A 27,281-nucleotide genomic window follows, 5' to 3' on the forward strand; every position below is an offset into this window, starting at 1 on the left:
TTATACCTAATGTTTTCACCTCTTGTGTATCTATTTTGTCTCAACATATGAGAAGGATAAGAAGTGGAACTGCATGTTACTCCTCCAGCAGCATCTCAGTCTCATTCAGCGCAGCTTCGCCCACGTGTACCAGTGTTTGCCCGCGGCGCACTTCCTTAGCAACGTGTATCTGAACCAGGAAGTACTCCTGTGTGCTCTCGCTAACTAGCAGCGGTTAGCACAGAGCGGTGAAAGTGTGTGGCAGCAAAGTTTGCTTCACTTACATTTATGAGTCCAGCCACCGTGCATGTGTATTAAACACATGTCAGTTCACGTCGCGGTCAGTAGGCTGTTCTGTCGCCGGTAGGAGAGGACTGAAAATCGTGAGTTGCGATTTGTTTTGATTGGTGTGTTAGCGAGCTGTTAGCTAGCAGGCTAACGAAAACACAAGGCTGTCATTTAGGACTTGCAAGAACTTATTTGTGCTTAATGTCATTTTTAACCTTCTGTAGTTATTAAACAGACCCGTAATACAAACGAAGTAGGCTAAGGCTTAAAGTTTAATTGCGTTACATTTAAAGTGGCATGCGTAACGATACATGAGCAGCATTGTTTGTAAAGTTAGGGTGAACTTGATTTCTGGTTTTGTGGACCAGGATTATGCAGTTATGAATGGTATGTTTAAAGATACCGTTAGCTGCAAGGTAGATGTTAGTTGCATGGTATATTTAGTACCTCTGTAAATGTATCGTTACTGACAGACAACAGACAGTGGTCAAGAGTAAGTGTTAAGCTGATTGTGTATTCATGTATGAAATCAGCTGCTGCTGTAGGATTGGTTCAAGTGTAGTGCCTACTTTGTGCCAGTTCCTTTGTGGCCTCAGTGGCACAGAGCTGAGAACCACCATTTTGCTTTGTAAGATGCTCTTTACATCTCTGTCGTCCATTGAAAATGTTGTATCCTGTCCTGTATTGTCCCTCAATTTTAATATGCAAATATGTCTTTTTCTGTCACAGGTGTATAGTGAACATGATTTCCATTCCACTGTCTGATAGGCCATGATCGGCGTGTTAAGTAATGCAGGGGTTATGGAAAGTGTAATGAATTCTGCTGAGGAGCAGCAACCCTCCTCCCCCCTGTCCAACTCATGGTCCAAAAAACAGGAAGCAAGCAAAAATCAAGAGCCGAAACCTGTTGGTGGTTTTGTTTTGGTGCACGCAGGTAAGTGCGCAAACCATAATTAACAAGTAGAATTAAGATCTTATTAAAAACGTGATTCCAAAAAAAGTTGGGACACTGTGTAAAACATAAAAAATAGAATAGATATTCTTTATTTGATTCCAGCAACATGCTTTAGTCACAAGTCTTGGGACATGTGAAAGTTGTGGAATGCTCCAAAAACACCTGTTTGGAACATTCCACAGGTAAACAAGTTAATCAGTAACAGGTGGTAGTATCATAATTGACTAGGTATGAAAGGGGCATCCTTGAAAGGCTCAGTCATTCACAAGCAAGGATGAGGTTGGTGGTTTTATTTACATTTTGCACAGCGTCCCAACTTTATTGGAATTGGGTTGTAGAAGGAACAAGTTAGCAGCACCTCCATAATAAGTAAACATTGTTTATAGTAGTATAGTATTTATAGCACCTACCTGCAATCATCGTGAACTGAAACATTAGGTGTAGTTTTCTGCTTTGAGGGGGTTAACCATCTTCTTTTTTTTTTTCTTCCAATTATTTGTTTTCAGGAGCAGGATACCATTCTGAATCTAAGGCCAAGGAGTACAAGCATGTGTGCAAAAGAGCCTGCCAGCGAGTAAGTTCACTGTATAGTAATACTAAAGTAAACTGAATGTGTATGTGTGCAACAAGCAACATAACCTTGTGCTGTTTAAACACACAACCAGGGTTATTCTTAATGGAATGTTAATGATTTTTAAATTTTTAATCTAGATCATTTGGCTCTTTATAGCATTTAATATGTTGAATACTTTCTGAATACAGAGCACTAGATCAGATTGACATTGATCATCAATTAAAGTAGCATTTTTTAAGGCTTTCCTTGAAGAATGAAAGAATGCTGCTTCAACATTATATTTAACATAATTTTAGCTGAAAATATGCAAAATATGTTTGTAACAAAGAATTCTGATGAGACTCCTTTCTTTGTGGTATGAATATAGAATAATGCTTTCAACCCTACAATAAGTAATTTAATAGTTAACAATTTACTAGCTCTGATTCTATCAAATTTGGTAGGTTGTGACCATAGATCGGGTGACTAAAAGTTGTTGAAATACTGTAAAAGTGTGTGTTAACTTCTTTCTATTACATTTTTGTACATATACGTATGTGTTCTGATCTAAACTACCTGTCCAAGTAAATAATGTCTTACGAACGTTAATCTTTTTGTAAATTCAGCTGTATCAGCTTGATACAGTGTTTTCTCCTACGCTTTCTTAGAGTTTTGCTCAAGTTTGCTCAGGTTGGATGTGGAGCATCTGTGAGCAGCTGTTGTTCCATATATTTTCAGTGGGGTTCCAATCTGTGTTTTGGCAGTACCACTCAGGCACTTTAATGTGCTTGTTTTGAAGTCAGTCCAGTTTTCATTTGGCTGTATTAAGATCATTTTGCTCTTGGAAGGGAAGTCTTTGTTCTTTGGCTCTCGAAAGCAGGTTCTTCTTAAGAATGTCCTTGTATTTAATTTCAGTCATTGTTCTTTCCTCCTCAGAAGTTCCTCACATCCTTACAACTGAAAACTAACCCCATAGTGTAGTCATCACCCTTACTTTACGATAGGATTGGTGTTAGATGGTTGATGAGTTGTGCTACTTTGCATTAAGACCAATCAGTTGAATTTTAAAGGCAATATTTAGCTTTTATGCCAGCAGTCATTCGCATATTCCCTCATTAAAACTTCTTAGCATGTGAACTGTGTCCTTTTTCATGCAGAGACAAACAAGGCAAACATAATGTTTCAACCAAAATCCTTATTGCATGTGTTACGCCTGTCTTTAATCTAGTTTTATCTGCCATTATGAACTATTATGAACTTTTAATGAGGCTCAAATCCTAATTACCTAGTTTATATTTTCAGCTGCATTTTCTTTCTGTTTGTTATTTAACAGGATATCATGGTAATCTAGTAAATGCACCTAAGTAGTTTTAAGGGGCTAGAAAACAAAATAAGTGCTATGGAGAAAGTTAAATAATTCACATCTGTCCATGTCTTATCATACTGTTATGTAATTGACTTTGATGAAGGAAAATAATGTTTTTGACTGTCATTTCCAGGCTGTGGACCGGCTCAAGGCTGGGGCACTTGCAGTGGAAGCAGTGACTGCAGCACTGGTTGAACTTGAGGTTGGTTGATTATGATCCATTTTTGATAATTTAAAGTCAACCTTTATGAACTCACTTTAAAATAACACCCTTCATGGAAAATGTAGAAAAACATTACAGCCCAGATTGGAGTTACAAAAATAATTACTAAATGAAAAACATCCAAGAGAAACTTAAATTGACATGTGTATGCGTTTATCCAAAACAGCTTTATTCTGCTCCAGCCTCTAAATTCATATACGTACATCCTGCTGGATGATGTAAGGGGTGATTTTCTTCAGGGCAGGGTTGGAATGAAGAACAGTGTTTCTGATGAGCTCTCTGCAGCTGCAAAAATGTACAGAGCAGTTCAGTGTAGCAAGCACGAGATTAGAATACCCATTTACTGTATAAATAAATACAAGCCACAGAAAGCCATTTTCAATATTACCCCTTTTAAAAGTGTAGTTTTACTTACATGGTTTGAATGTAAAAAGCCATCATCTGGTTATTAGCAGAAACCTGCTCAAGCATAACATGTAGCACAATAGATACAAGAAACAAAGACACAAACTGGCTAAACAATTAACAGCCTATTGAGTAAGAAATAAGACAAAGCCAGCAACAACACTGAGTAACAAATAATTACGAAGGACCTTTGGCCCTCATAAGACCTTTGTCCTAAAATTAATGTAAAGATTATTGTCCAAGGCAGATGACATAAGCGACAACAACAAAGTGAAGTCTTTCAGGGTCTAATTTGTATTGTGTTACAGACATCAGTTCACCAGCTGCAACTTTTCCTTCATGATGTTGATTTGTTGAATATATATATATATATTTTTACAGTAAAATAACACATTAAGCAGGGCTATTATACTGTATAAACTGCTAATTTAGAAATATCGACCTATAGTAAATATTCACTCTTGTTTTGTCTGAAAATATTGCTGTTACAGTAAGACTTTGGACCACAAGAAAGAATAACGAGTCTTGGTTAAAATATGAAAAAAGAATGACTTTCCTTCATCATATTAGCATTGACAGTATAGGTCATCACAAACTCCAGACTCTGCCTGTTTTTAACTGTTCTCAGGACTCTCCTTTTACAAACGCGGGCATGGGCTCCAACCTTAATTTGTCAGGGGAAATTGAATGTGATGCGAGTATCATGGATGGGAAGTCACTGCATTACGGTGCCGTAGGGGCGATAAGTGGTGAGTTGCTACACAATATGTTGATATTTATCTAATACTGCCATGTTGATGTTGTGCTGAAGTCCACTCACCTGGAAGTAATGGTAATGAGTCAAGCCTCTATCTGTCACATGTTTTAACAATGTACTTTCTACCAGTTTTTTTTTGTCTTGGAGATTACCAGAAGGATTGGCAGCATAAATCCTTACAATGGGGGACCACCCACTATTTACATGGAGAATAAACTAGAACTGCTGTTAGTATGTACACATCACCATACTCAGAGAGTTTTCCTAGAAAGCTTTTAACAAAAGTAACTTTTTTTTGTAAGAACTCATGATTTATTCCAAATAGCCCAGAGGGGAAACTGGAACTCAACATTAAGTCCAAAAGACAACATATTGTTTTGATTATTACCACATCTGCATTATGTAACAGTTAGACATATAAGCTGTACATGATGAATGAAACTTCTTTTTGGCTCGGATATAAATGTACACCTGCCAAGCACTGCTTTCGTAAGGTCTCAGAATTCAGTAAAATGTGTTCAAGAAGGCTCAGTTCAATCTTCCATTCAGAGGTGTGCTTGTGTATCATCAACAAAATAAGGTAAATGTGAATAAACTACACAGTAAACTAAATGAACATACTGTATTTCCTGTATAAAATGAACAAAACAACACAGATATATTCAGTTCCCCTGTACTACAAAACTCAAAGAGGGAGACACAGGATTTGTTATTTTTAGGACTCCTCTATTTCTCTTTTGAATTAATATGTCTGAAATATTACTGTGTTTTTGCAAAAGTATCTCGATTTGTTTACACATGGAATAAACTTCTAGCCCTATGATAATTCTGAGTTTTCCTCTAGGTATTAAGAACCCAGTCTTAGTTGCAGATCGTCTACTGAGTGAAGCACAGAGAGGGAAACTGTCTGCTGGCAGAATACCGCCCTGGTGATTATAATAGTAATGAACTAATTCCCTGTTAATATGACCATATCTGCTTTTATGGACATCATTTTTCTTTTTTGTCAGCTTTTTAGTGGGGCGAGGAGCACATGATTGGGCAGTCAGCCATGGAATACCACCATGTCCGTCAGAGAAAATGGCCACCAGTGAGTTTTGTTGCACAGATTCAGAAATACGCTTCATCTAAGAAATGTATTTCCTGTAGCTGCAAAACTGAATCAAAACAGATGCTTTGAAATGGGTGCCTCAATTTATATGAATATGATAGATTGAGATGTTTTTCCCACACAGAGTTCAGTCTGTCTGCGTATAAGAGGAACAAGCGGAAGATGGAGCTGGCAGAAAAACTTGACACAGGACATAATCAGACAAAGAAAAGACGACAATCGAGTGAAACGGTGAGTTCTATGTTATCACTTTAAATTAGATGGCATCCAGTATATGACATCACTTGAGTCAGAATGGAGCCACCCCTCCTCCTGATTTTGTAGCAGTATTCCTCACAGTGAATGTCCTGTTTTTTTTTTCTCTACCCCACAGCTGCTTTCAGGAGTTTAGATCTGACCTTCTGACCAAGTGCATCATTTGTGCTGAACAAAATGCTCTCTACTGGCAGCTTATGATCCAAATCTTGCTTTCCACCAAATTTCATGATGATAGGACTTCATGAAAACAATAACATTTCAGAAATCCATAATGTACCATCTAATTATCAATGCCCCCATGTGGAGCACATAGTGGTCCTGTGCCTGCATGAGGTACTGAAATGAGGTCTCATAAACCTAAAAAAATGAAGCTACTTCACCTTAATTCTACAGTATTGTTTCTCTACATTTAAAACTCTGATTTGCTTCTTCAGAATCTCTCCAAAACACAAATGGCAAGATTGTACATTTTAATTGTTTTTCTCACAGCAACAGATGGTGTCAAATAAGCTAGTAAAGGTCCATAAGAATCTCTTTCCACTGGGTTTAGAAAGGAACAGAACAAACAGAATGCAGTGAAGATAATGCAGCAAACAGCAAAAGAGATGTGTGTTGGGAACAAACCAAAGGTATTAACTATTAACCCCGACATATACTTAAACTCAGGGATCAGAGTTAAGACCTGTATGGGTAAGAAGTAACAGCAGTAGTAACAGTAAGAGCATCACGCAGTTTGTTGAGCCTACTATTAGTGATTGTATTTGTGTGGTCCTGAAGTCTGTTTTATCATGCCTGCATCTAACTTTGCAGATTCTAAACCAGCAGTTATGCATGGTGATATGTGGCATCAAACTGAATTTTAAAAAAGGCTGGAAACATCAAGTAGAATGTGGTATTTTATACAAGAAAGAAATTTAACGACTCTCCACAACTACGACCTCAAGATATATTCTACCAGCTATGATCTCACTTTGTCATCACAGGCAATGACATTACCAGGTTGCGCAGTGGCTTCCAAGAAGCGATTAAAGTGTTGACAAGAGTTGGTGCAAAGTTTCAGTGCCCTGAGCAGCACAGCTGGAGAGTGGCCTGATGATGAGCCGAGTTGAGAGCAGACAGCTCTAAAGTCACAAGCAGCGGCAGCAGCACAGAAGAGGGTGGGAGAGTTTATCTTGGTTTGGATGTGAGTTGTGTTAAATGAAGTAAAACATTTAAATGGCCACAGCCAGTCATGCTTCATTGGACCTGTTTTTGAACAGCATTACTGTTTATTTAGTTGAGTCACATCAATCCTCGGTATTAATGATGTATCCATTAAAAGAAAGACTAACAACTAAGACGGACTGTATGTTGACTCAGGCAACTGATATATGATTAAATGATTGATCTTGGTGCCAAATGGCTAGTTAGCCTAATGAGAGTTTAAGGTTTGAGTTGCCCTCTGCTCTCATCTGTCTCTCACATGTTTACTCTAAACTGCTTGACCTATTAAAGATTAATATGTGACCAGTGCAGTTAAGCTACTCCTGATTTGGACATAACTGATACACTGTGACTGTTCAAATGCATGCCATGCTCTGAGTTTTAGGGTATTTCTTTTTACAGGAATTTGGCATCAACCCAGCCTTTACCTTATTCTCTGCCACTGGCATATAAAGTCAGTAAACAGGAAACAACCTCTCTTGTATCAAGAAGTGCTATTAGAGACTTGTAGCTTCAACAGAAAGCGTTATTGCACCAGGTCTGGTTTTAATTTTCATACACAATGTTCTTTTTTTATGTCTCTGTCTTTTTGCCAAGCAATAAAGTCTTTCCATTCTTTTTTTCAGCACCATATAGGCACCTGTCTCACGATGTTGTGTAGTTGCAGTGTTGTCTAGGAAGATCTTAAGCATATCAGTATAATTCCAAAGATGTCCTAGAGTTTTACAGTCATTATTTACTGTGGATTCTTTCATTTTAGGACACTGATAAGGAATGACAGGATAGACTTTGTAGCATTTTGAAATAGCTGGCTCCGGTTGTTTTTGGCCTCAAAAGCCCAGAGACAGGGCTGATTTAGAAGAGCATAAGACAGACGAGAACCACTGTTGCGTTCTTTACTCTGGCTTTTTAGTCCAGGGTTCAATGAAGATCTTCAGTTTCTGGTAGGAGTAGAGCTCTGATCATGTATCAAAATGCCATTCAGCACATCTAGCCTGTAGAACTCTATTTATCATGCAGTCTGAGTCATGATGGTTCACAAACAAGCCACTTCCAAAGCAAACTGCAATCAGGGAAGGAAAAGAGCTGATTGAAATCACAACAGCGCATTTTTAATGAAACACCAAGGGCAACGAAAAGTGATTCACAAATCCATGCAGAACATTCTTAATTTTGGAAATTTATTCAAAAAAGATGTTTCTGCTTTGGATTTCTCCTCCTTTATGTTGCCTGAAATCCTCACTTGAGGAAAAATTCTCATTTGAAAATGTCTATTGGTATTTATCTGTGTTTTCCTTACCCCTCTGATGTAGGAAAATGGTTCAGGGTGCCTCGATACGGTGGGAGCCGTTGTGGTAGACCTGGAAGGGAATGTAGCTGCAGCTGTGTCCAGTGGAGGCCTGGCCATGAAACATCCTGGCAGGGTTGGCCAGGTAGTCTTTCCTTTCCTTATCTCTAGCTTTGTCTTAATCCACATAAAAACTTCTGTAAATAATGTGTTTTTATATAACTCAAGTAAAGATTGAGCCAGGTCTTTATTATTTGTTTTGTTCAGTTTTAAAAAAGCAAAGCCAGTGTAATGACAGATTTCTTTACAGCAGTTTTGTAAGATCTATGTATGAAAAGGACTTAATAGAGCAAAATTTTTTTTTTTTCTAAAATGGAAAGTCTAAATGAATGAGGTCGCCTAACAGGAAATAATTTGCTCTGATCATCCTCATGTCCTGTGCCCCATCTTTAAATGCTAACGCAAACTCCACAAATCCAGTAAAAGATTTAATTCCGAGGCAGCTACAGGAAGTTGTGAGTTTGCATTAACAGCTGCTCAACAGGAAAAAACAACATCTTAATAATGGGTGCTGAACAGAATGACTGAAACAGTAAGATTTACCGCTCTGACCTCATTAACAATATTGCTGTTAAAAAAGCTGAAGCTCAGCGCTATAGAGTCATGACTGTGGCATGCTGCTCTAGTGTATTTAATGATGTGGAAATGTAAATTAGGCTGAGATTACCACCCCAGCATGTAGTGTGTGTTGAAATTATTTTATTTGGGCCCTTAGTCAAAGCTGTTATTATAGACTTTGATATTTTTCAGTACCTCCTCAAAAAACATTAAACGTAAAACAACAACGAAACTCCTCTGCATCTAAAATGTCCTCTTTCCTGTCTTTTATCAGGCCGCTCATTATGGATGTGGCTGCTGGGCTGAAAACACCTGTAATATGAACCCTTACTCTACAGCAGTGAGTACCTCAGGTATACAACAGCTCACTCTCTTTAACCTCCTTCGCAGTTGTGTATGTGTAACTTTTCCTCTCACCGTTCGTGTTTACCACTCTTGTTTTAGAGGTGATATGAATCAGACACAGATATTTGATGTGAGCCCCCTTTTTCAGCCTCAGTGAGTCAAGCTTCAAACAGCCTGATAATAGTTTCCGATGACCTCCAACCATTCCTGCTGAGTGATTCTCATCAGTCACTTCCTCAGCTGATTGAGTCATCATTCTCCATTCTTTGTTAGTCAGCTGCATGCCAGGTGCATTGCAAAGCTCCTTGGATTTGCAGTGACATTTGACATGAGACACCTGCTATAGATATGATGTAGGGAGAACGGCTGGGAGTGCAGCAGCACACTTTCAAATCGGAACTTTGCTGGTATACATGTGTTTGCAGTAAATGTTTGATTTTTATGATGAAAAATGAAGAATTATACTTATGATCTACCATTACATGCAAAAGTCATCCAGTAGTGATTTTACCAGGTTTACATTTTTCATGTGAACTACACAGTCATTAATTCTACCAATATGAGGAGCCTTAATTAATAAAGTCTAAATCAAATTAAAATTGAAAACACAGTTCTTGAAATGAAATGTAATAATTTAAATCCCAGTAGATGTCACCTGTTATAACTTAGCTTTTCTTTTATATAATTCTTAATAAGAAATATCCTCACTACCCCCTCTTCCCACTTCTTCCACTTTGTGCCGTGGTAATGATTAATATAGCTGTCACCTGTCACATGCTGCTCGTCCTTCTTCCTTTCTTTCTTTCTGTGGTGTCTGCAGTGTCAGCTGCAGGAGGAGGAGCTGGAGGAAGTAGGTGGTGGGTATTGTCTCTCTTCATGCAGACGCAGCAAGCTGAACTGGCTACTCCAATTGGATATATTGCCAGTTGTCATTGCCCTTATTATTGGTCATCAAGGTTTAAACCTAGTCAGTAATTTATGCAAAAGGAAATCGGAGCTATTTAGACAGGTTTGACTACCTCAAATGCTATCATATCACATTTATTACACAGAACAGTGCTGTTAAAATAGATTTTAATCTGTATGAAGATTGCAAAGACTGCTTTAGATAATTAAATCCCTGTGATACTAAGTGTAGCTACAATCATTTTAGTTTTTTTGATGGCCTTACAAAGATGACGTAAAATGTCTAGATAAATTACAACTGCAGCACAGTGGAGCACATTTGGGACTTTTGAATTCTCAAGAGAGAATAAAAATGCATCCAACAAATTCATACCAGATATATCTGAACAGTAAAGCAGGCCATTAGAGCAGCTGTTATTGTACTAAATAAAAAACAGAAAGTTAATGGTGCTTGGTGCCATCTAGACTTTGGCGCAATGTTCGGTTGGACCTGTTCAGCATCACTGTAGCAGACGAGATTTTAATCTTAATGTTGCAAGAACAGTCTGCATCCGATAATATTTTCCTGTATTTTAAAGGATTTGAACTGAAACATAATGCAGAGGTCAGGACAGAATGGTGTCTAATGTTTTGATTGAAATCATCTGGCATCTCTGGCAAATATTTTGGTCTGTGGATGACTCAAAGTAACCAGAACATCCCAAAATCCTTGTCTTTAGCGAATGTAAATGTGCGACACTAGGTCTGAAAAAAAAAAAGTTTTAGTCAGTCAGTTGCAACCCGTCTTTCCCTCAGCCTCAGGTGGGTGGAACGACATATAAAAAGATGATGAATGGGATAAGCGATGTGTTTTTATGGACTAAACTCTAGCCTTCATTGCACCAACCTGTCTTGTGAGAGTGAGCTTTTTTTGCCTCTACTGGCAACAAGAACCTTGTGAATTTTGTGATTAAAAATGCTTTAGCCTTGTCTGCCTGTAGAGAAACGATAGCAGCCATCTTCCTGTGACTGCTCGTCGTCTGCTGTCAGCACACACAGAATCAGGGAAGATATCTCCTGAAGCGCTGTCTCTTAACTAATACAGAGAGTCAACTGGACAAAGACATCCTTTCCTTTCAGGACCAAACTGCCATCTCTTCTTCTTGAACATATTTATACAATGTATACAACCAAATGAGAGTGCATGCCTCTTTTAGCTGTAAGCAAGATTGCTGGTTGTGAGCTGTATGGTTTTGAATGTGAGGTAGAGAGGCTATATTACTGCTTTAAGATGTGTAGTCGTCTTAACGTGACATAGCTTCTGGGGAACATTAAAGCCTTTTGATGTGGATCTGTAGCCTAATGCATCTCAGTGCAGATGAGCTGATTTGAGCAGACAGGCTGAAGCTTGAGTAGCTGGATGTTGTTGAGATGGCCAGCATTTTACACAAAGCTAAAGCTAGTCTGAATATATGATCACCAGCAATCAGTGAGAAATTTCTGGCAGTGTAGCAACAAAAACAGTTATACTGACCCTTTTTTTCTCTAAACAATTCTTAGGACTTTGTTCTTTGTTCTGTAATCATGCAATCACAGTTTTGAAAGGCCTAATATAGCAGAGGGCCCAGAAAAATATATTTCAGTCATTTAAATGTGAGGATTTGCTGCTTTTCTTTGTTAACTATGGTAGATGAATAATCTTTGGGTTTTAGACTGTAGGTTAGACAAAACAAGCAATTCAAAGACCCCACTATGGGCTCTGGGAATTTGTGATGAGCATTTTAAATAATTTTTGACCTTTTATGGACTAAATGATTAATTGTCAAAATAATTCAGGTCAATAGATAATGAATATGTCTGCAGCTTAAAGGTGATGCGTAATTTGGCCCATTTTCACTGATCTTTTGTGTATTATTACTTTAAATAAGCAGTATACGACCATTATGGTGGTAATAATTGACTGTTATCCCAGTAGATGTTTGCTCTGTATGTATTTTCACCTCATCCTGTTTTCCTATATTGTGGCTTTGCCTTTGATGTTGCTCAAAAAAAAAAAAAAAAAGGCTTTCCTTATGGGTATGGAGTGCATAATGTGTGTTCCAGTATAACACCTGTTTTTAATTTCCTAACATGAAAGGCATTCCCATCAAAAGAAACCGAAAAACAGTCATTTTCAGTCAAGGAGTATGATCCTCACCCTATATGTCACTGTTTTTTCCCTTCACCTGACCACCACTTTGCCCATCCACCCTCCCTCCAACCCTCCCTCCCCCTCTGTTTAACTCTGTTGTGTAATATGCGCCTCATGTGGCTCTTTGTTTTATATGCGTTGACTGCTTTGCCCGGCATTCACTTTGCTGTGGCCAGTGAGAGAACAGCTCACAAACTCCACTGTTTACTTTCGCTGCTGTTGGCTGTCACATGCTGTGTCTCCGTTCGCTGGCCTCTTTCCTTTAACATTTCCCTTCTGTTGAGTTGCTGCTTGAGTCTGGGCTTCTTGCTGCAGTTCGACTGTGTTTGTGCTGCCGTAATATCCTGATCCCCTAGGACAGAGCAGTTTATGGTAAACACATTACAAAAGGCGAGGTACCTGGCCAATCCGATGTTCTGCTCTTGTTAAAAAAGAGTTTCAAATCGCTCCAGGCAGCTGGTCTCCACAGTTACCGACCTGCATTCAGTTTTGTTGTAGTTACCTGAAATTTTATGGGGCCTTCATTTGTGTTTACAGAAACAACAAGGCTATATTCTTCAGTCTTTATGGGTTTTCACAGGAGCTTTTGCCAGATGTGTTTTGTTTTCACTTTCAGATTTCTTCTACAAGCAGACTTTACTTTTGAGAAATATCGTATTGTAAGCATGCAGCATGTATTCATTATCAGTCATTTCCTCGGCAATAGCAAGTATTGGTGTTAATCTTAGTCTTTTAAACAGTAAGAAGCATATTATCTAAGATATAAAAAAGCACACCTGCTATGTTTTGACTAGGAAATGGGTGAGGGTAAGGTGAGACATTTGTGCAGACTGCCCCGTGTTTTTCTTTTATAGTTCCTGGTTTGCTTAAATGCTTTGTTTCTCTCCTTGGACTTTTTTTTCTTATACCACATGCCACATAAATGAAGACTATCACACAGATTCAGGTGCTAATTGAAGCCAACTGGGGCACACCCTGCTGGCACTTCTCTGATTTTATTAGAATGTATCCAGAGGATTAGAGTTTAGCATGAATAAAATATTCGCACACACCTTTTTATTACAGTTTACAGTTATGTTTCTGTAGACTGTTAGAAAAGTGTGTCACTGCTTTTACAGATATTTTTTTAGTTTTAGATTTGGCGTGCAATCACAGCAGTTTCTTGTCTTTACGCCCTACTGTTAGTCAGTGGTCTAATTAAAGTAGTTCCGTCTTGCTTACCCTCCACATTCACATGAATAAAACATGTTTTTTTTGCATTTTGATCAATTAACATTAAATTGATGCATAAATGTACAATAATCCATACATTTGCAAGTATGCATGCACATTCTGCAGTTACACAGTGAGCCAGCTCGAGCTCACAGTTTACAGAAGTGGAATTAATACTGGGTGGTTGCTGTTTCAAATACCCAGACCAGCTGGGAATCTTGGCAGGGGAAACTGAATTGAAACACAAACCCTCCTAGAGCAATTAGTCAGTGTGCCCATGAGCAAGGCAGTACTCGGCTGCTTAAAGCTGCTAAAATGAATGCAGTAGCACTAAATCTTGTGTATGAGCTGAAAAAAAACAAATCCTTAATCTTGCAATAATTTCCATTACGTAACTTAATAATCAGATATATTGGAAAAATGTGATTTTTAACAAGTTTTAAACATCAAAGGAAAGCATTACAATTAGTAAACAGGACATACTCATACACACTGATCTCTTTAAAATTCACTTAAACACCAAGATGTGAAATATCAAGATGTGATTAATACCATACACAAGTAATGTTTTAAAAGCCTTGGATTGTTGAGCGTAAGTGGTTTGTTCTACATGTGCAACAGCTCTCCTAAAGTGAACACACTGGAGCCCATGTGCAGTTCTGATTGAGGGCATGCAATTTTGCAAAAGAGAAATTAGTTTAATACAAGTTAATTATTAAGGTTAATCTGCGTTTGTGTGTCTTTTGCCAGGCTGTGGAGAGCATCTGATTCGCACCATGCTGGCACGGGAATGCTCTGCTGCCATGCAGTCTGAAGATGCCCACCAAGCGCTGCTGGAGGCTATGCAAAACAAGTTCATCAGTGAGTCACCCGCACGCAGCCTGATTCCCGCTCCTTTCCATGCACACTGATTTGTAAGCCAAGAACGTGTTTGCAGAAAACACAATTATGCATGAAGAGAATTAAACTAACAAACAGATGTTGCATAACATAAGGACTGAGCTAACAACTGGAAACATTGGAAATAATAGAATCAGAGCAGACTGCTTTTTGATTTATGGATCGTTTTCATTGTTTAAACAGGGCCTTCAAATGTTCCACACACCATAGCTGACGGCCACAAGACAATTCTGGAAGACATAATTGTTTTGTTGAAAGTTCATGTGAAGATGTAATTTTTTGGCCATATTCTCAGAAGTGGTCAGTTTTAGAAAGTCTTGTTAAGTATGTTTGCTGCGCCTCTGAATGACCACTGGGATAGCTGAGAGAAGACAGAGCGCAGGAAGAAAGGACATGTGGAAACATGTGGTGGTTTTTGCCTTGTTTTGGCCTCCTTTAGAAGTCCGTCCCAATTCGGCTTTGTCATGAACATCTGTAACACTGAGACGTTTGGACGGGCTGGATGAAGTCAATTTGAAGTTAATTCTTCTGTTGTTTCCTTTCAAGATGCACATTAAGTCAAAGAAAGCTCCATAAATCCTGCCTGAGCAAGAGCAATGATGACAGTGTCTGTGATGTGGAGGCCTCTCACTCATGATGCATTTGTCAGGTTCTCAAAATAGAATAACTTTAATGACAATACCATCAGTATTTTTAGGTCTCACTGTAAAAAACACCTGCCAAACACACACACAAATATTCACACTCCAAAGTAGCTTAATCCCATTCGTTTATTCTTCTTTTATTGTTATGGGTAACATAATGCTCGACATTAAGGCAATAATTGAACTCCTCTAATGTTTACAACATGAAAAGATGTCAGAGTTATTATGGAATGTTTAACAAAAGAAATTTAAGAGGCTTCTAAAAATGTAGAACACATATCAGGATTTTGTGTGAAAGTTGTCCAAGTTTCACTCCAAAACGTGTTTTATAGAGTGAGGGAAACATTACAACATGGAACCAAAATTTGTCTGAAATGCTCAAAGAAACAATGGCATACAGGCACAACAAATAATTTCATCAAATGATCCTGTTTTTCTTTTACTTGTTTGTTGTGTAGAGACATTTCAAGACATGCTTTAGCTCTTTATAGTTTGTTCTTTTCCACCCTAAGCCTTTTCCCCCTTTATTGCCCTACACCAATCACCCAATCCAAGTTTTTTTGCATACACAACACCTCATTCGAGTTTGCCTCTTCTGAAGTTTAGTCAGGGAGCTAGAAAGGTTCTCATACCACACACAGTTGGATTTTTCTGTTTGTTTTTTGAAAGCTCAAAGGTCTGTGAGAGTCATGTAGCTGGATGTTTCCCTTTAAAATATTGAGTTACGGGAGTGTGTGTACAGTGTGGGGATATAGAAATGACACTACCTGTCAGTAGCCCGTTATGTGCTAAAAACCTGCCCATACAAACGGAGTGAAATATTTTTTCATTGAATAGTCCGCTAAATAAAATAAATACGTGAGGACAGAATAATTGCTTTCAGTTGTTTAACTTGGTCAGATAGGCAAACAACTTGAATGCATGGATATTTTTTCTCATAGATCACTGTAATTCGATTAAAAAGGCAGTGTTTTCTCCAGTCTTTTCATGTGTTATGCTTGGTTCGATTTGTAAGGGTGGAGAACTAAAAGAATACAAGAGACTTAACTGATTGAGGAAAAACTTGCCATTTTCACCATCTTTCTGCCTCCTTTGGTCATCTCGTGTATGGTGTTTTCTTTGTTTCCAGGCTCACCCTTTCTGGCCAGCGAAGATCGTGTTTTGGGTGGTGTAATTGTCTTGCGCTGCTGCAGATGTGTGGAAGCTCCGCCATCTCAAAATATTCAGGGTATACTGGGTAAGACATGAAATCATTTCAAGCCTGATCACACGGTAGGCACAGATTTGGCTGTTAATATTTAAAAATCCATCATCAGATAGATAGGAAGGAGGGGGAGGAGGCACTGTAGCTTTCCTAGCGGGTGGTCTGTGTTTTAACTTGCACAATCAGGCTCTGGTTTCACACCCTTCATCTATCACAGATTCAAACACAGACCTCCCACAATGGAAACAACAGCTAATCTTCAGACAAGTAGAGGCCATGTTAATACTGCCCAGTTTGGCTGATTCTGTTGGTGGATCTGGTTTTCTACCGAGAGCCTCTGAGGAGGATCCTTCCTTTTGCAAAGTTACCATCATGGAATTTGACTTAATCAGAACTCTGTCCAAACTTGTGGGTTTCAGTGTTGCCCTTTGCCCTTTTGTGTTCATTTTAACATGATGTGTATCAAGCCCTCAATTCCAAGGAAACCAAAGGAAGAGTTCAAGTTCACTGACTAAGTAGAGCAGATGTTTCTCCCGTAGGTAGGAAGGGATCACATCTTGATTTCAAATTAACCACAATGTCAAACGACTATTGATTTTATACATTATGTCTACTTGAATGATAAAATATTCCAAAGTATCACTTACTCAGTGATGGTCAGGCCCTGTTTGATGCTCTTTATGGACCGTAGCCCACATGCTGAATGTGGACTACCTCAGATTACTGCGGACTGCAAAGGGCCCTGTGTTGATTTACAAGAATAAACAGTATGTCAACCACATCCTTTGGGTACTGTAATTGAGTTTCTACTCTAACTCAAGTCCTACCTTCCTCTGCAGTTATGCCACAACTGCAGGTCATATATTTTCATGATGCATGCTCAGAGTTTACCACAGTTTAACATGCTGAGTCACCTGCCAATTTTTTTTCTCAAGCAGAAACCTTATTGTTTTCAATTCAGTTTTTTGTGAAGTTTAACTATAGTTTAGTGACAGTCTGTTGTCTCCCCGCACCTTTACTCTTTGACATGTATATAAATGTATATTTATGTGAATTGATATTCTTATGTTCGCTCTGTAATTGATCCGTTTATCTGTGCATTTTCACAGTGGAGTTCCTATGGAGTCACACAACAGAGAGCATGTGTGTTGGCTACATGTCTGCCCAAGATAGCAAAGCAAAGGTGAGCTTCCCAATATAAGCTTGACAAACAAAATGTTTTGCCTTAAGTTTCAAATCCACTTAGACCAGCTTATATAGGAATGTATCCATTCTTATGTCATTAATAAAACTTAAAGACTGTACTTACCTGATGCACAAGATGTTTTGTTACATCTGGGAAGTTGATCTTGGAAGCTGTTTGGAAAAGGGCAGCTACTTTCAAAAAATACTTGACAGGTAATTGGACCCACCATCTATTGGTCGATAATAAGCTAATATCAACAGAAGGAGAGTGCTACAACCATTGAAGCCAGTCTATCTCAGAAAGAAAGGTGTGAAAACATCTTTTCCATCGAGAAAACCTGCAGTGCTTTTCTTTGCTCTGCTTTCAGTGAAATATACTCCCCAGTTCTGATAACTGATGCAATACCAACATCTAAGCTAACCTTTTTAGGAGATGCCATTGATTTTTTCAAATGAACAGTCGCTTCTCTCGCTGTTTGTCACACCCAAACCACCTCCATATTTGCTAGCAGTTCCTCACAGGAGCACTGATTGGTCCAAACAACTGTAGTATGGCCACAAGTGCACTGCTCACTGCTTGAAGCCTATCAAGATCAGTGGCTCAAAATTGAATCTGTTCTTTACTGTGGCAAATCTGTGGCAGATTCATAAACCCTGCCAGACTGCAAAAATATAATTCTGATTTTTTTTTCTCAATTTGTCGTTTAAGGGTATGTGATATATTGGTCAGACCACCTGACGTATATGTCCCTGTGGTCATAGGCAAGAATTTTTCCCCTGCACCACCCGTGCTTTCTGTCATGTTTTGTATGCTAGTGACCTTGGCTTTTGGATAATTGTACTAAAAATCTTTGCAGAATTCTTTTCAGTAGACATTATGATGTTGTGTACATTACGATGGATGTCTGAGGTTGGCTCTGTGATCCTCCTCTAGGCTCCTGAATACATATGTTGCCACCATACAAATTTATGATTTGAATTAGTCAGTGTGGGTTCTTAAGCAACAGGGCCCAATGCTCTGGTCTCCTGGCTCTAAGTGGAGTCTCAGCTCAGACTGATTTGTTTGGCTAATGTATCTCTGTCACTCTGTATAAAGAGAGGGCACTGTTGTTCTAGCCTGGGTCAGATTTCAAAGTGTTTGCCCTTCGTCCAGCCTCCCTGCCCCCTCACCCATCCCTTTCCCTGTCTCTTGGTCTGTCTCTCTCGTCACTCCCCCTCTCTGGCCCTACCTGGTCCTAGAGTACCATAAAGTTTACTGAAAGTCATGCACCACTGGGGATATCAGTATCAATCTGCATATTTGTCAGATGTGCTCTGTGTATTGGGCTTTCTGGTGGAATGTGAGCATGCAAGCTCCCCTTTCACGCCTGTGCCAATGTAAAGAGGTGAGCAGAACACGGTGAACTTAGTTCTGTTCAGGGGAACGTTCTCTAAACATGACTCTTGTTTGTAAGTTTTTGTTTTGTTCACATTGTTACATAATGCCTGTACAGTTTAGGTTTTTGCAGCCATTAGTGGAGAGTGGTATTACTGGTGGTTTATGATAGGCGCAAGTCTATAATGTACATTTTTTTCACAATATCCCTCCTGTCATATAACTTCTTTCTGAGAAACCTAGTGCCTTCAGTCGCCCAGCAGCACTTCATTAATGTAGGCATGTGAAATGTTCTTCATAAAATTGATAGAGTCAGTGGGTGCGGATCCAGGAATATCATCCGTCAGTTGTGGTTTCTGGATCTCCTGGTAATTGATATCCACTTCCACTCAACAGGGCATTGGTGACACAGTGATATTGGAGAGTGCAACCAAGAACACAGCTGCTCTACTGAGCAGCTAGTTGTGGGGCCGGGGCAACCAAGCTCCCATGTGCCTCCGTGGCTTTCACCATCTGCATACCAGAGAAGCTGGCTGCTCTGTCTATCATGGCTTTACACTGGGTGCAAAACAAGGTTTCACCCATTGCTTTCCAGCTGGGCCCAGAGTTACCCACCAGCCCACTGCCAACACACCGTCCACTGAGGGGATGCCACAGAGAGCATCTGTTTAATTTCCAATCTGGTGAAGTTCAAAAAGCCAGCGATGGGAACCGCAATGCGATCAAGCTCCATTCATAATGTCTGTTGCTTTTAAACCCAGGCTAGAAAATGGTCTGTTCACCATAGAGGCCCAGGAGGTGGCACCTGCATATCCATGGCCTTGATGGCAGGTGTCAAAACTGAGGGGACATTCTTCCTCATTGACCGAGTAGAAAAGAATGGCAGAAGTGTGCAATGCAGATTCTGCGGAGATAAACTAATGCCTTGGTTGCACTACACCACTTTCAAAGTCATTAGATCTTTGTACTGCTCACACTCAAAACTTTCAGTCTTGTACTTGGGAGTCTTGCAGTGGTTGTGGTTTACACACTACATGACTGATCAGCGAGGGGTCACACATTACGAGATCACACAGACGAGATTTGACATGGTAATGACCCGTCTAAGTTGTTTATATGCTGATTTCAGTAAAAAAAACAAGGAAGCTTAATTGAAAGAATATGACAACAGAGGGGAGAGAACAACTTTGTTCATATAGCACCTTTCATGCAAAGATGCAGCCCAAAGTTCTTAACAAAGAATAAAAGAATACACGGCAGTACAAAAAAATTTAGAAATAACGGGTTAAAGCAAGCAGACAGACAAATGAGTAAAGAGAAAAAAATAATAAGATAATGATGATGATAATATAACAGTCTTGACATAATACAAGAAAAAAATTGATGCAGTTACTCCACATTAAAAGAGAAATTAAAAAGATGGGTTTTTGGTTTCTTTTTAGAAATAAAAAAGGTTGTTTGCAGTTCTAAGATCCAAGAGGAGGCTGTTCCAAAGTTGGGGACATAATGACAGAAAGCAGCTTCACCACATTTTTTTTTTTTTGAATACTTTTGGAATGTTTAGAAGAAAGGAGAGGAGGGGAAGCAATCACTGATGAATGAGGGAGCTAGATTATGTAGGGATTTATAGATGATTAAAAGGACTTTAAAATGAATTCTAAAAGATACCAGTAGCCAGTAGAGTGAAGCGAGGACAGGGCAAATTTATTCTGCTAGATATTCATCGGGTGTTGGTGAACTTTCTGCAACCTCTTGGAATCGTGTCTTTAAATGCGCCGACTTGCGTCTGATCTGGGGATTTTTTTGGAAAGCCAACAGTACTTGATCTTCAAAAACTGTCGGCGAGTGGATAATCAGCGCTAAAATCCTGCAGTGTTAACTTGGCTTTAAGTGTTTAAAGCAGCGCAGTGATTGTCAGTTGTCAGTTACTTATCATCATGAATTTTTAGGCTGTTCTCACAATATTGCTTGACATCTACCCTTATTGCTTGAAAAACGGCAGTGGGATTATGAAAGAGATGTAGAAGAGGAAGGAGAAGCTACCATTCATCCCTGAATGATGACGAAGCTCGTTCGACATCAACGCAACCGGCTATAAGATGTCGGGCATGCTTTGAGCCAACTCGCGTGGCTGAGCTTGGCACAACCCTGTGTGTTTAAACCGATAATGGAAAAGCAAATCAACAGAGAATGGTTCGACTCAGCATGGTCAAAAGTGCCTATGGACCTTATTAAACCTTATTTGTCATCTTGAGCAGTCCAGATGAAGGCTGATGCTCGTGACCAAGCTGAGGCAGGACAGGCAGTACATAAGAAAACTTGATAAAAAACTACTGTTGCACTTAAATAGGTTTCCTGATATTTAATCCTTATTGAAGGCTGTATAAATATTCAGTGCATTGAGTTGCAGAGAGTGCATATAGAGCTAGAGCCGTCCACAGCCTCAGCTGCTATTCCTCAGACATTCCTCCCATTCCTATTAGCATCCCACTGGGCGTTTCTAACCAGTCAGTCAGAGTCCATCTTCCACTGCTTTTCTGTGATAAGAACATGAAAGGGCTGATACACAGTAGCAGGAGTATTTAGGACAGAGGTCAGACCAGATTTATATTGTATTGTAGCAAGTCTGCTTCTCTTTCACAGTCTTTCTACCCTCAGATTTTAATGCATGTATTTTGTCTGACAAACAACAGTTTTATAAACCCAGAAGAACAGTGAAGCATGCTTCAGCTCATTCCAAAATGTGTTGGATGTCAGGCCAGTTTTTCAGATACTCTGTTGGCAGCTCCTCTGTGTTTTTTTTCTTACTTTTCAATCAGATGTTGTTTCTGGGGATAGCCGAGTCTGTATCCTAATCCTTTTGACATTAAACTGTAGAATAGCTATAAAGCAGTGGTGCTGCAGAGGGAGAGCATCTGGTTTAATTCAAACTCTCACCTGTGTTTGCACTGGATAGGACATCAGAACATCTAGCCATGTTTTACAGAGCTACAGAAAGCCGCATAGACAGGCCAGTGGCGGCACTTCTGAAACAGTTAAACTATTGTTTTAGTGATTCTCATGATTGGACAGATGAAAGAGAAGTGTAGGATCCACTGCACCACCACCATGCCTCAGTTCCCTCCTCCTGGACATCATTACCACTATAAAGCTTTTGCTGCTCAAATTGTGTAAGGCCGGAGAAAATCAAATGGCATGCAGTTCAGTCCTCCTGGTTATTGTCTGCTTTGTATGTTACATGAAAAAAAGTCTTTTATTATGGAGTATTTTGGTTTTATTATCCATCTTGCATGGAGAATAAATAGCATATGATTGTTTTATTATTTTTTTTAAAAAGAAAAGAATGTGAAAACCACAACAGAAAAAAGGCGGCATAGTCATAGATCCAAATTTATACTTCGGTCTACACTGTGGTGTTAATGTGTGGCTTCTCTCGCTCCTAAACACATTCATATCGTCAAAGAATGTTGTTTTTCTCCGACAGTTACAATGGAGCTGTGTTTTTCACGTCATGTTTGACTCAGACGTAGTTCTGTCATGTGGTCACTGAAAACAGGCTCACTGTTCATTTCTGTGCGTCATTTTTTGTTCCTGACTATCAATCAAAGCTATCATATAATTACTTCTGCCTTGGCTGTTTGTTTGTTGTTTGGTTGGTTTGTCAGCAGGATTACACTTGTGTAATACTAAGCGGAAACTCAGATGGAGAATGGGCCTTGGCCCAGGATAGTCCCCATTAACTTTTGGTGCGAATCTGGAGGGCACAGATCCAGGATTCGTCATTTCGTTAATTTCTCAGGGAATAATGCATGGATCTTGATGACAAAATCAGTCTTATTTAGGTGGCTGGTATCTTTGAGTGAGTGAAATTTCATACAGATCCTAGAATAAAAGGAGACTGTTGGGTCTTGGCTGAGGTATGTGTTCTATTGAGTGCCATGCTTGTTCTACATTTGTTTGCTCCCCTTTCAGCCCCACATACTTTATAATTAGTTTATGCCCCACAAGAATTCATTAAAGCGAAAACAGACAACTTTTCAAATTCCCCCCTCGTAGCATTTCCCTGTGGTATTACTGTTGTTTGCCGCTTTTGAAAAGACAGTGGCAGCAACATGGCTACTGCTAGTAGCCTGGCTACTGTCCAAAACAAAAAACAGGCATAAGAATCCTGATTTGATTTAGAAACCCTGATCTCAGTGCTATAAAAAGGCAGAGTAAAACACCTGGTTGTATTACTAAGTAGGCAGATTTTGTTACTTACGGATCGAGTAGAATGAAAGCCTGTTTTTTCTAATAGGCTTTGACTCAACACCCTCGTGTCTCCCTCAATTGAATGCCCATCCATTCTCTCTTGTTTTACCTCAGTTTCTGTCACTCTCCCTCTTCACCTTCTCTGCCTGCTCCATCAGTGAGGTTGTTTTTCTTTTGCAGTGTAGAGTTTCCACAGTTATTCGAGTTGTTCCATCCTTACCTGGGGATAGTGACCTGGGAAAACAATGCCTCCCTTCCTGTTTTGGTTGAGCAATGGCAGCTTTACAACTCTACAATCAGTAATTACTAAAGAATAAGTTAAAGAAACAAAACAAGTGTATTGGCAGTTTAAACAAGTAAATGTAGAACTCTCAAGTGGGGTTGTGACTGTGAACATGGTAAAGGAGAAGTTTAGATGTACAGTCATGGTAACTATAACTCTCTGGACACATCAAGCATTGAAATAGCAAAAGAGATGCCTTTTAAGTAACTGCCTCCTTTATGAGGACCAGCACAGCAGCAAGATTTTAGTCCAAGTACGTTGGTTCAGTACTGAATTGTGTTGCTAATGGAATTGAGCTGAAGCAACAAAAGGTTTGAAAGCTTTTCTTCCTATGAATTGAATACCTGCTGCAGACTAATAAGCACAATATAAAAGAAATGTGATAGTAAAGGTTGGCACGGCATTGTTGTTATGTGTTTACACATACGGCTCCAGCATTGTTTGTCTGATTCTAACCAGACTGCCAGAAGTGTGAGGACATCTGTTGTGCGACTCCTGAGCCTGAAGTACTACTCATCCTCACCACTGTGTCACTGCAGCCTGGACTTATTTAGTAGCTCCATAGCTGTGAAAGGCACGCACTGCTCTTAGCACTGTGGTGATGTAATTACTCACTTGTTTGCTTTAGTGAGCCTTTTTACTCTTCCTGCTTACTCACTCATGTTGTTCATTCTGCCAGACTGAAACAAAAAGGGCTTAACATGGCACAAGGTTGCATGTAAGGGTGAGGGTCAGAGCATATTGGTGTCATTTTCCGACACAGTTTCTCGCAAAATTTATGAAGTCATACAGCTAGCTGCTAATTGTGCCAAGTAGTGTATTTTCAGCTGTGTCCTCAATGTGGTAGGAATTTAAAAAGAACATTGCAAAACTCTTTCCCGTCGACATGCACACATCAAAAGGAAAACATTTAGCATGTCACCATTATTTGATTATGACTCAGCCATGGACCTTCACTCAAAACAGTTTAAACGAGGGCCCTGTTTAACCTCATCTTTAGAAGATGAACCCAGAAAGGGGTCCTGGAGGCATAATAGCCCCTGAGAGCGTTGCCATGTGTGCATGGCCTTGTCTGGCTGTTGTCCCATTCTAGTGACAGTTGCCCTCAGGGTGCCAGGGGGCCATAGTCCAAGCCTACACAAAAAGAAGTCCAGTAGAGATGAAGGCTCCTGAGACTGAAGGAGTGATGTCAGGCCAATTCAGTTGCCTGGTCAATAAGTGGATGGACTCTTCCCCCGAGGCTGGAGCCAGGGTTACCCTCTGTGGAGAGAGAGAGGAAGGAGGATGACAGCCGTTATTGGCGCAGGGAGAGTCGGTCACCTTTGATCCCCCGGTTGAAGTATCACTCCTGTCTTCACAGCTGTGTTTGCCCCATCGCTCCTCCTCTGTCTCTGCTCAAACACAAAACCCTAGCAGTCTGTTCCCTTTATCCATTCACTCTGTCTCTCTATATATACTCACTTGGCATCTTCGGACTTCAGGGGTACATTCTCATGATGCAACAGGAGCAGTCCGATATGTGTTCTTGAACACTGAAATTGCCTGTGCATCACCCACATCTGTGATATTTTCTAACTACTATACTGGCACTGTGAAGGCGCGTAATACAACGCTATTCAGCAGCAGGACAGCACTTGTACATTTTATAAGAATTGTGAAGAATATAATTCTTACCTTCATCTTTTAATGTTTACACCATTTATAATTTTAAAATCAGACATTTTCAGTACATTTACACCTGGTTAGGTTTTCCTTTTGCTCCTGTAGCTCTGTCTCAGTGTGTATACCTTACCTTGGATGATTCACTCATTGTGTGTGTGTGTGTGTGTGTGTGTCGTCTTTTGTTGCCTGCAGACACATATATCCAGATTACCACCCGGGACTGTTCCTGGACAGTGTTTGGCCATCGAGGGAGGTGTGTGTCGACTGATGAGCGTAGTGGAGTGAGCCGCATTCATCCTCCTACTGGGCTTCTTCAGCAATGCTCCAATACAAACCCTCACAAACACACACACACACACACACACACACACACACCACGTTCAACTCCCCACCACCTTTGTGATGCCAGAAGTAATAAGCTTTAGCTGTTTTAACAGGTGCCATGGAATGAGGGAGGGGTGTTAGCTTCTACTTAGTGCACTTACAGGACTTCCCTTTGCCACTGTCTGCCTCCAGCATGTACTCTATGCCAATTGAACCCCCCCAAGCTCTCTAGTGTCACCTGGATTAGACTTGATACACCATTGCCTTGATGTATCGTTTTTTTTTTTTTCCTTCTTATTCTTTTCCAACTGAAAGTGGCATCCTTCCTTTTGTATATAAGCTATGATTTAGGAAAACAGGGTGGATGTTCTTGTTGTTTTGTATTGCTGAACAGATGTGACTATTTTCAAACGTTTCAAATGCCAGACCTTATTTTGTTCTTTAAATACTTTTTCGAGTTTAAAAAGATGTCAGATTGCACCTTGTGGATTGCCTGCTACTCAAGATAATTGTTAGAAATTGAAGCATTTACAGCTGTGAGGGTTGAACAGTGATGATAAAAGCTATTAACAATGTTGTCAGATCAACTATCATGTACTCGTACACACATATTGTTATTAATCCTCCAGCGTACTGTATAATGTAGCATAACGTACATCTTGGATCATGATGAATTATAATCACTTCAGCCATAGAATGCTTTGCTTTGATTGATTGTTTTAAAATGTGAATACATAGCTATTGCATGTACATAACCTACTGTACAGTAAGCCACTTCACTGACAGGCGTAGAGTTGATCATGAAGCAGGAAGCTATGCACTTCCAGAGTGATGCTGATACATATATACGGCTATATATAGTGCTCAGGTAGCAGCATTTGACCCCACCACCAAACATGACTGTTAGTCCTCATTTTAAAATGTATATTTCTATAGTCACATTGACAGAGACATGTATTTTCTTGCTAAAAAATGAAAGCTTAAACCTCATTTGTATACATTAAGCCCATGAAATGGTGCTTTTGAGAATTGTACTTGAAAGGAGTAAGGGTCTAAATTAAAACTTCTGTTGGGATAACCAGTTTCTCTGGTTTTGCAAGTTACTACTAAAACCATGACAGAGCTTGTTTATTCTTTACTTGAAAATGCATCTAATATAAAATGGTATAAGCTATTGAAATGGTAATATGTGCACAGCTCTCCAAAGTGCTCCAAAAGTGAATAAAATCTATGTTGCTACATTTCTGTGTCTATCTTTACTCTGTTAAACTCCATGACATGAGACATATTCTTCCAAATTTGCCCTTTTCCAAAATAAACTCCCATACATTGCTGTGAGGAGTTTGTGTAAGCCCTAACAGACAGCATAAATATCCGAACTGTGGACTGCCAAAAAATGTATAATGTGGGAATAAATTACATGCTGGACGGGAACTGGAGTGGAGAAAGAATTCTGCAGGAGGACTTGTGAGCTTGCTGAAACATTTTAACATGAGAGAGGAGGAGTCTGTGTCGAGTAACCTCGATGACTTTTAGAAATGTATGAAATTCTGCATAAGTATACATTCAATGGTTCTTTTATCAGACGGGGCATTTATTTATATCAATTGTCCCAGTTTCTAGTTGAAGTCCAGCTGCTGGCTCTGGATCGCGGCCACTGTAGTGTCTGAGAGGAATGTGCAATAGAGATGTTGAGGAGGATAAATATATTCACCGTTTGAAGAGAGAGAGAGCTGCCTCCCTGTCAATGCATCATGCCTGGTTGTGTCTGATGTGGTCCTCTCAGGTGCAAGATGTCACACTCTTTTGACGTCAA

At 39.6% G+C, this 27,281-nt stretch overlaps 1 protein-coding gene across 2 annotated transcripts; it reads left to right on the top strand.

Annotated features, from left to right (window-relative positions):
• Positions 1-221: 221 nt before the first annotated feature.
• Positions 222-26,706, top strand: tasp1 (taspase, threonine aspartase, 1). Of its 2 annotated transcripts, none has more exons than XM_073482488.1 (14): positions 222-362; positions 997-1,201; positions 1,729-1,796; positions 3,275-3,343; positions 4,398-4,518; positions 5,371-5,455; positions 5,537-5,616; positions 5,762-5,868; positions 8,412-8,531; positions 9,279-9,357; positions 14,388-14,498; positions 16,311-16,418; positions 17,495-17,568; positions 25,334-26,706. In XM_073482488.1, exons 2-14 carry the CDS (start codon positions 1,039-1,041, stop codon positions 25,424-25,426), a joined length of 1,278 nt encoding a protein of 425 aa, XP_073338589.1. In that variant the 5' UTR covers positions 222-362; positions 997-1,038; the 3' UTR covers positions 25,427-26,706. The 2 variants fall into 2 exon arrangements, with proteins under 2 accessions (XP_073338589.1, XP_073338590.1); XM_073482489.1 differs by lacking the exon at positions 25,334-26,706 and adding an exon at positions 19,342-19,496 and having other exon boundaries at positions 281-362.
• The last annotated feature ends 575 nt before the right edge of the window (positions 26,707-27,281 follow it).

Source organism: Pagrus major, chromosome 15 (assembly GCF_040436345.1).
Source record: "Pagrus major chromosome 15, Pma_NU_1.0".
In the NCBI taxonomy this organism is placed as follows: Eukaryota; Metazoa; Chordata; class Actinopteri; order Spariformes; family Sparidae; genus Pagrus; species Pagrus major.